General features: G+C 54.8%; 1 protein-coding gene across 7 annotated transcripts in view; it reads right to left on the bottom strand.

Annotated features, from left to right (window-relative positions):
• Positions 1-9,451, bottom strand: part of DGKB (diacylglycerol kinase beta) — a 643,039-nt gene that overhangs the window by 316,961 nt on the left and 316,627 nt on the right. For all 7 annotated transcript variants that reach the window (XM_056800573.1, XM_056800574.1, XM_056800571.1 and 4 more), the window contains 2 exons: positions 5,680-5,753; positions 1,129-1,203 (listed from right to left, as the gene is read on the bottom strand). In XM_056800573.1, the coding sequence (XP_056656551.1) occupies positions 1,129-1,203; positions 5,680-5,753 (149 nt within the window). The remainder of the gene's footprint in view (positions 1-1,128; positions 1,204-5,679; positions 5,754-9,451) is intronic.

Raw genomic sequence — 9,451 nt, 5'->3', positions numbered from 1 at the left:
ACTCTAATTCTAGGACTATCCAGCTCCTGACAAGCCTTAGCTCAATGCTCCTTAATTCATTTAGTCCCCAAAGCCACCATTTTCTGATCTTCCCAGTTCTCAGTTCTTTGTGTTACTCATCTTTCGTATTCATTTTGTATTTACTTATTTGCCCACTTGCCCCCCACTTTCTTCTATCTCTTCACCCAGAATTCTGGACTCCGAATACCCAGCACAGAGCGCAATGCCTTGCACAAATCTGCTTCTGAATGAATATTTATCCCACTGAAAGCTAATAAAAAGAATAACTATAACCTGAACTCAGGCCCTCTGACTCCGAGGCCACCTTCCCCATCCACCGCGCTGCCCTATTCTCAGTAGGGAAAGCTTGTTCAACCATCCCACTCTAGGAATATGGCACATCGAGGACTACATTTTGTGGGGGGTGGACTGAGAAAAGTCATTAGGAGAAGTGGGGGAATGGATGAATGACCAGAAGTGGTTTCTTTCCAATAACCCCCATCCAATATCCCCATTAGGGATAATGCCATTGTTTCCCCTCTGCCTGGGCAGCTGCAGGAAATAGAAATGGCCACTCTGGAAGCTAAGAACCTCTTTGCCCTGATGCCTCTCTGAATAATAAGCCATATTTGAAAACAGAGATCTCCACCGTAAGTGGACGACAGTGATTAATAATCATAGGGAGCGTCGCAAAGGCTCCTTTGCAGTTATGGTCCTTTGAATTAGTGATTGTCACCAAAGACCTTTATTGGCAGATTTATGACTAACCAAGATAATGTTCTGGGCGAGACTCTTAATCTGTGGGAGTTCTAGACTGCATTTATAACTGCAAGAAGGGAATGGGGCTGGTTCTGCCACCGGCTTCCTCAGATGGATGCTGAACTCACCCCTTCTTGGAGTCTTTTGCCTTTCTTTTCCTCCAACACATTTGGATGAGAAAAACAGTGGAAACAGGATATGAGCCATTTTGGGAGCTGGGATCTGGTTTTGGTAGTGGATATTCCCATTTCTTCCCCTAGTGGCCTAGCTGATGCATTCAAATCATATTATTCCTAGGTATATCAGCTTGCTGATTTAATTAGGGAGTATTAAATAAATTAATGGTAATGACATTAGCCTCAGACTTACCCTGGCATAGGTCCATTCGAAGCAAGATTATAAACCTGGCGAGGATTTAAGAGATACTGAAATTTTCTGTAGATTCTGTGGGGTGGAAGGAAATCAGAAGGGAAAAAAAAGAGTCATTTAGAGAGCTGAACAATTATTTTTTAAAAGATAATTTTGTCGACAAATTCTAACACATGATAGTATATATTCAAAGTCAAATTCTTAAAAGCTAAAATTAAAGGATAATAGAATACTAGAAGCAGAAGAGTTCAGAGCAGACTCTTCTGAAGTGCAAAGTGATCAGAGAAAGCCCCTTATCGCAATCAAAAGGCGCCCAACAATTAGTCTTCAATATTCTTCAAAGGGCCCTGGAAATGCTTCCCCCCTTCATGAAGATATTGAACGCCAGCTCATCCTGAAGACACCGAGTCAATGTTTTTGCCCCAGATATTGAGTTGTGTAAATGCTTTATCTAAATAAATCCTGGCAATGACTGAATCTTGGGGGCATCTTGCCAACCGAGCGCGCAGGGAGAATGTCCCCAATGGATGCTGCCGCGATTCTGCTTCCATGTCCTGGGTGTGTTTATAAAGTTGTGTTTTCGTCAGGTCTCCGCTCTTGACAAGGGCACTTGGCTCCGAGAACTGCTGCAACGACGGACTCCTTTTCACATATAATAAGCCATCTTTGAGCAAAATGGAAGCCCAAGATTGCCCTGCCACCATTCTTCCCTTGCTCCGTGCCTCGAGAGAGGGACAACTGACGGCAGGCGCACATGTGGTGGTCGAGACACTTGTCAATGGGCTTCGAGGGATAAAAACGCCACAAGAGGGGACAGAGTCCACTGGGGAAGCCACTCTGGCTTTCCTGGCAGAACTGCTGCATCAGTACCTCAGTCACCAGCCCCAACTCATGCCATCCCTGGCTAGGAAGGAGAAGAGGCACCAAAGAAAGAGCTCGGCGAACTCTGTGACTGAGAAACAAGGCGGGGAGCCGAGACCCCGGGATGACGCGAGCCGAGACCCCGGGATGACGTGAGCCGAGACCCCGGGATGACGTGAGCCGAGACCCCGGGATGACGCGAGCCGAGACCCCGGGATGACGTGAGCCGAGACCCCGGGATGACGTGAGCCGAGACCCCGGGATGACATGAGCTGAGACCCCGGGATGATGCGAGCCAAGACCCCGGGATGACACGTGCGTCTTTCCCCCGAGCCTGGGAGGCCGCTCCCTCACGTGTGGGGCAGACACCCGGCTCTAAATCAGCACACAGAGGGGTCCGATTCCACTTCTCCCAGGCCCTCCTCTGACTCCGGGCAGGCGACTTCCTGTGCCGGGCTCTCCAGGGAAAAAGGAAAGGTGGGTCTGCGTCCCTCAGAGAATGTGCTGAGGGACCGAGGACGATCCTGGGCTGATGGGCCGGGCCAGAGCCTCATCCACCAACACTGACGCCCCACCTGCTGCTACTGATTGGGAAAAGGCATGGCCACGAGGGTGCGGCACGGAGAGGTCACTGGGGGAGCGTGGCTCTCGGGGCCAGGAGAGGGCCCTGAAGCCGCGCCTCGTCCAGGCTGGGTCCCAGCTTCTGGCAGCTCGGAGACGCAGACATCCTGGTGCTCCTATGTGCAGACTGCGCCTCCGTAACACAGACAAGATGCTTCTGGGGTCCGCAGGAACAAGGGGCGCCCCGGGACAAAAGCGATTAAACGTCCACCCTCTGAAGGGAGCCCAGCGGTCAGAACGGCCCTGGCTAGACGAGCCGGGGCAGCCGACAGCTCAATAAGAATGGAGGCAAACGAAGCGCGGTGGCTGCTGGGCATCCTGCTGCTGTGGTCAAGGGCGGGGGACCACGTGAAGAGAGAAGCCTCCTACCCTGGGCGCCGCTCAGGTGTTCTGGAGGCCCTCGCAGTGTCAGCAGGGCCTTCCCAAGAAGTCCTCAGACCCACCCCGGAGAACATCCCACACAAACTTCTCGAGGAGATGTCTCGTGGCCAGTCTAGGTTGGGGGTTTTCCCTGAGAGGGGCCCTCTGACGGCCCAGAAGACAAGGGGCTCTGGGCACTCTGGCACGTGCCGGGGGCTCTCCGTGACTTGAGGGCTCCTCATCGAGTTCTCATAAGGGGACGAGGCCTCCACGTGCTCCGAGAGATGTGCGCGTCGTCAGGAGCTTGAGGATGGAGGTAGGGAGGAGAACCCTCTTGGGGGCTCCCCGTCAGGGCCACGAGGACCAGCAGGCTCTTTTTCAATTGGGGAAGTCGAGGACCCTCAGGAAGGGATCCCTAAGCCTCTTGGCTAGCTGCTAACCCTAATGAGCCAAGGTCTGGCTCTGAATTGTCAGAAGACAAAGAGGAGGAAAATGGGGAAGCGGAAGAAAAGGAGAGGAAGACAAGCCTCCTTTCTAGGGCCCATGAAGCCCCACGAAGGGCTCCTCACAACAACTTTCTGCCAGTCATTCCCCTTTTTCCGATGAAGAAACTGGGGAGGAGAGAAGGGAAGCTGAGAGGACCCAAAGGGCCCGCAGAGGCTCGCTCGCTCCTGTTTCCAGAAAGCATCAGCAACACAGAGGCTGGGAAGAGGGGAAAAGGGGAGAGAAGAACAGGATCCAGGAAGGATGGAGAGCACAAGAGAAGGGGGGAATGGGACGAGGCAGGGGCAGCTCCTCCTGGCGGGGGAGCCCCGTCTGTGGAGACTCATTCTTGGGGTCTCTCACAGCGGGACATGAGGAGGCCCTGAGCTGGGGGGAGGGGAGGAAGGGAGCCATTCACGGAGGAAAAGGACCAGAGCCTTCCCCCACCGAGTGCCCTCCCTTTACTGCTCTGAATGCGGCTAAATTGGGTGAAGCCATGCAGATTTCAGGGCTGAAAACAGACCCACTCACAGACCATCTTCATGGGCCTGCTGCGTCTCGCTCCCTCCCTCCTCCTCTTGGATGTAGGCTGTGTCCCCTCTCCCTCCCCGCTCTGCCTCCAGGAAGCCCTCGCCAGCCCCGGTGGCCTTCTGCTCTGCCTGGGAGGCTCCCTCGCACGCCTGGACTCCAGGCCTCTCCCATCGCAACACCACAGGGGCTTAATGCAGGTTTACTGGATTGGACATGTGTGTGTGTAAATAAGCACAGGCGTGTGCTATGTATGTGCATGTGTGTGTGTATACATGCCTCTATGCACACCAAGTAAACTTACATACACAAACACACAATGTTTTCTAAACAGCTCCTAGAGATATTCTGAGCAGCTAGAAGGTAGCGTTGGTAGCGGGCAGGCATGGAGGCACAACGATTCCTCTTCCTGGGTCCCAATCTAGCCTCCACCCTTCCTAGCGAGGTGACCCTGGGCCAGTCATTTGCCCTGTTTATCTCCATTTCCTCATTTGGAAAAAGATCTGGAGGGGGAAAGGGCCGCCCCAGACCCCCCACCCCCTGCTCAGGAGTCCTCGGGGACTGGCAATGACTAAGTGATTAAAGAGAGTCCGTCGAGAAGGGACTCCTATAAACCATGTGTCTCCTCTATATGAGATGGGCCCAGCACCACCTCTGGTGCCTCCTGATTGTATGACCCTATCCCAGTCATGGGCAGGCTCTCGGGGCCATCAGCCAGCATCTGGGAGTAAGTGACAGAGCGTCTGCCAGCTGGTCCTTCATCTGGTAGTTCTTAGGCTTGGGGGTTCCCTCATCCAGGAGGTCTTAGGCTTGGGGGGTTCCCTCATCTGGGAGTTCTTAGGTCTGGTAATCCCATGTCCAAAGACTAATCCCCCCAAATTTCTATACATCTATACATAAAACACGCTATACACATACATGAAGAGAGGTGGGTCTATTCCCCTTTATGTTCTTTCCAGGGCTACGGGGGCCCTTCGCAATCCCCTGCGGGAGATCCAGGGCTTCTGGAGCGCCAGCCTACCAGATGGAAGCCTTCTGAAAGAAGGAGGGCAGAACAGGGTCCCGCCCAATGGCTGGGGTAGCGGGAGGCGGGGTGAGCGAAGGCTTCCTCTGGGACAAGCCTGAGGGGCTCCCTGGGCTGCGCTAACCCCCCACACCTCCTGTCCTTCTTCACATCCACGGACACCTGTGTTCTCTAGCTGGTGACATAATTACGGGCAGCCTCTCTGGCATGGATCGCAGGAAGCAAAACGAATGATTTGTGGAACATTTTAATAGCCTGAAATAAAAGGCTGAATCCTGAACTGAGGCGATAAAAAAGTTTATAAAAATCCCCGAACTGTAGGCCACCATCTCCAGGCAGGAAACGTCTCTGAAAGATGGGAGGACATGGGACGCCCCTCCCCCTGAGCAAGACGTCCCCCACTGGGACACCCAATGAGGAAAAGGGTTCAGGGAGGGGATCCCATTCTCGTCAGGCGCCTGGCAGAGAAAAGTCTCACCACATGAGTTCCCGCCTTCTCTTTTCCTAACTCAGAGCCAGATCGGGTCAGAGCCAGAATCAGAACCACCGCTTCTCTCTCTGCTCCTCCACCTCGGGAGGTCAACCATGAAGACAGTTTAGTCCAGTGACTTCGTTCTATTCATTTCCATTGTTCTGAACAACTCAGACACCCCAAATAGGACCCTAGTACGAACCTTTCTCCTTGCTTCCCGCCACTCTTGGGGTTGACGAACACCAGCAGCGGGTGAGTGCCAGGAACTGGAGTGATCTGGAGGAGAAAAGAGACGGTCATTAGGGCTCACAGGGGGGGTGATTAGGGCTCATGGGGGGTCATTAGGACTCATGGGGGTCATTAGGGCTCACGGGGGGTCATTAGGGCTCATGAGGGGTCATTAGGGCTCACGCCAGTTATTAGGGCTCATGAGGGGTCATTAGGGCTCATCCCTGTCATTAGGGCTAATGGGGGCTCATTAAGGCTGATACCAGTCATTAGGGCTCATGGGGGGTCATTAAGGCTCACATGGGCTCATGGGGGGTCATTAGGGCTCATCCCGGTCATTAGGGCTCACCCTGGTCATTAAGGCTCACGCCAGTCATTAGGGCTCACGGTGGGTCATTAGGGCTCACGCTGGGTAATTAAGGCTCACAGGGGCTCATTAGGGCTCATGGGGGCTCATTAGGGCTCACGGGGGGTCATTAGGGCTCACAGGGGGTCATTAGGGCTCATGTGGGCTCACATGGGCTAATTAGGGCTCACTCCAGTCATTAGGGCTCACTGGGGCTCACATGGGCTAATTAGGGCTCACGGAGGGTCATTAGGGCTCACGTCAGTCATCAGGGCTCACAGGGGGTCATTAGGTCTCATTGGGGTTCACATGGGCTCATGGGGGCCATTAGGGCTCATGGGGGCTCACATGGGCTCCCAGAGGGTCATTAGAGCTCATGGGGGCTCATTAGGGCTCACGGGGGGTCATTAGGGCTCATTGGGGTTCACATGGGCTCACAGAGGGTCATTAGAGCTCATGGGGGGTCATTAGGGCTCACTGGGGCTCACATGGGCTCACGTCAGTCATTAGGGCTCACGGGGAGTCATTAGGGCTCATTGGGGTTCACATGGGCTCACGGGGGCCATTAGGGCTCATGGGAGATCACATGGGCTCACAGAGGGTCATTAGAGCTCATGGGGGGTCATTAGGGCTCACTGGGGCTCACATGGGCTCACACCAGTCATTAGGGCTCACATCAGTCAACCCCTTCTCTATCTTCCTAACTCCGGGCCTTTGTCGGCACTCCCCTCTCCGTTTCCTCTTCTACAACACAGGGCAGGCCCTCTGCGACCATCGCGTTCTCCATCTCGCATCTGTGACTCCACATGCACAAGGCAAAGAGGACGGGGGAGGGGGCCCCGGGGCCGTGAGGCGGTTGGCCCAATGAGGAAGGCCATCTGGTGCTGGGAATTCCCACGTTCATGGGCGGAGGCGAAGTTCTCCAGGACTCGGAAGGAGGATGCTCCTTCTGTCCTGCTTGCTCCGTCTGTCCCTCCTCGGCGAGCCCCGGCGCTCACTGAACCGCTCACTGAACGCTCTTCTCCTGCTGCTCACCCCGTGCCAGGCAGCTACTCTGGCCGGGACACTCGGCCAGCTGCGGGGCTGCTAAGTTCACCTTTTCAACGGTGAAGACCAGATCGATGGCCGCGGGGTTCGGGCTCTGGGCTGCCCCTGCCAAGGACCCCAAGCCTGGGTGAACTTACCCAGAGGAGGAGGGCAGGGCAGGGCGGACAAGGGTTGGGGTCAGGGCTGAGCCGCAGGGCAGAGAGAATACAAAACTGGCACGTGGTCTGCCAGTCCGGCCTGGGCAGAGACGGGTCTGATCCGTTCCTTGGATCTTCTTGCTCAGCTGCTAGCACTGTGCCCGCCCCAGAGCCTCACTTCCCCGGGAGGGGAAGACTGATGCCGGGGAGCAGGGAGGCCCGGAGCTCCTGGGGAGGCCCTCCGGGACGGGGTGCAGAGCGGAGGGGAGCAGATGAGACCTGGAGAGCTAAGAGGGGCGACGTGGTGGGGTTCTGAAGAGCCTTTGTACTGGAATCCCACATGCCACTGGAAGCTTGTGCGGGAGCGTTTAGTCCAGGAGGAGGCCACGGACGGGGAAGAAGGGGCCGGCTGCCCGCACACCATCACCACCTGGACCTACGAAGGTAGCTTAGGCGGGCTCGGTGCCCTGATGTTCGGCCGTCGTTCCTTCCTGTGTGTCCCTGGTCTGGAGCGGCCCAAGAAACAGAGCTCTGGACGGCGTGGGCTGGACCGAGGAAGGGAATTTCAGGTGCGCCCTGGGAGAACGTCAGAAGGAAGACGGAGTTTGTCGAGGAATCTGGAGAAACAGGACGGAGGGGGAGAGCGGCGCCTCTGGCCTCTCCTGGGACAGCCGGGCAACGGAAAGAGGGGAGAGCCTGGACGCAGGCGCCCGCCCAGGAGCTGCTGCCGGAGACTCAGAAGGGAGACCCGAATGGCCCATTGGCTAAGGCAGCAGAGGGAGAGGGCGTCACGGAGACGGCTGCCCTGTCCGCGGGGGCCAGTGCCTTGCAGGGAATGCGAGCGTCTGTTGGCACTTTCCTGATCTGCACTGAAATACAGCAAAGCGCCTGCCCTGAAGAGAAAGAGAGGAGAGGAGCGAGCGGGGGCTGCTTGGGAAGTCCTGATCACTCCCCAGAGGGAAGAGTAAGGCTGAAGAGGCCGAATGTGGGCTGCCAAGAAGAGCAGAAAGGGAGGCCTTTGCTCGGTCTGTCAGCATCATCATGTGCCGACTGTGGCTGGGTGGCAACATCAGCCATTGGATTTGGGGGAGTAAAGGATGGTTCCACGCTGACCTTTGTTCTGCCAACACTGACTGCATGAAACATCTCCATAGGGAAGTCCTGTGACTTCCTGGACAAAAGAAAAACCAGCGCTTGTTGGCAAGGTCTGGAAACCTTCCTTTGTGCCCGCCGGGTCACTTTTTGCCTTCCTTGTGGCGTGCCCTGACGGGAGAACCTTCATGAAGTCCAACCCTTTGGGTGGGCTCCTGGGATACGGCCAGAAGCTCCCCGAGGTCTCCAGTGGCTTCTGTTTAGCTCCGGGAGGCCTGGAGGACAGGCAAGTGTGCCCAGAAGAGTCCAGACGGCTAAAGCAGGTGCCTGAGCAGGAACTCAGTCGGGACCTGAGATCTTCCCTTGAGTGCGGCAGAAGAGTCGGGATGGGGAGTCGAGTCTGGGGAAAGGGAAGTGAGCCGTTCTGTTGGAAACAAATTGCATTTGAAGGGAGCAGAGTATCCACAAGAAGCCCTCTTATTCTTGCTAATAATAACATTATCCTGAGAAGACATCCTTTTCTCAGACAAAAGTCTCACTGGGAAAAGTCCATGCGTGCTGAGACCCCATGAATGAGGGCTCTGTTTTCCGGGGTCCATTTGGGTGCCTCCCAAGGGTAAGTCTGCACAGATGCCTCCCCCGAGCGCACGCGTGTGCACGTGTGTTTGCATCTCTTCTCCTTCAATCAATCCTGGCGACTTGTTGGCACGTCCCTAATCTTGTGATCATCAGTATTAAGGGTAAACCTGTGCCTGGGTGATGACAGAGATGAAGAGCCTGACTCCCTCGATGTGAAGTCCCCTGGGACTTGGGTTAATTAATGAGGCTCCTCCTAAGGTTATACATGATCTATTACTTCCTCTAATTAGAAATAATAATCCTGATCATTATGCTGGTTAGCTAGAAAGAAGTAAGATGAATGTCCTTAACTATGATTAATCGCCTTCTCTAAGCCGCGCACCTCTCCCCTGTCAGTGACTTATATGCAAACGCGGCTGCAATTCAACGCTTTCTCATGATGTATTTTTTTTAAAGCTTACGAGTTAAATTAATTTTCTGGCAGTTCTTTTTCCTCAATCTTGATAAAGCACGACCATTTTTATTACTCTAAAAAGTCCATTATT

This window comes from Monodelphis domestica, chromosome 5, assembly GCF_027887165.1.
Source record: "Monodelphis domestica isolate mMonDom1 chromosome 5, mMonDom1.pri, whole genome shotgun sequence".
Lineage (NCBI taxonomy): Eukaryota > Metazoa > Chordata > Mammalia > Didelphimorphia > Didelphidae > Monodelphis > Monodelphis domestica.
This window is presented reverse-complemented; position numbering and strand designations above follow the sequence as displayed.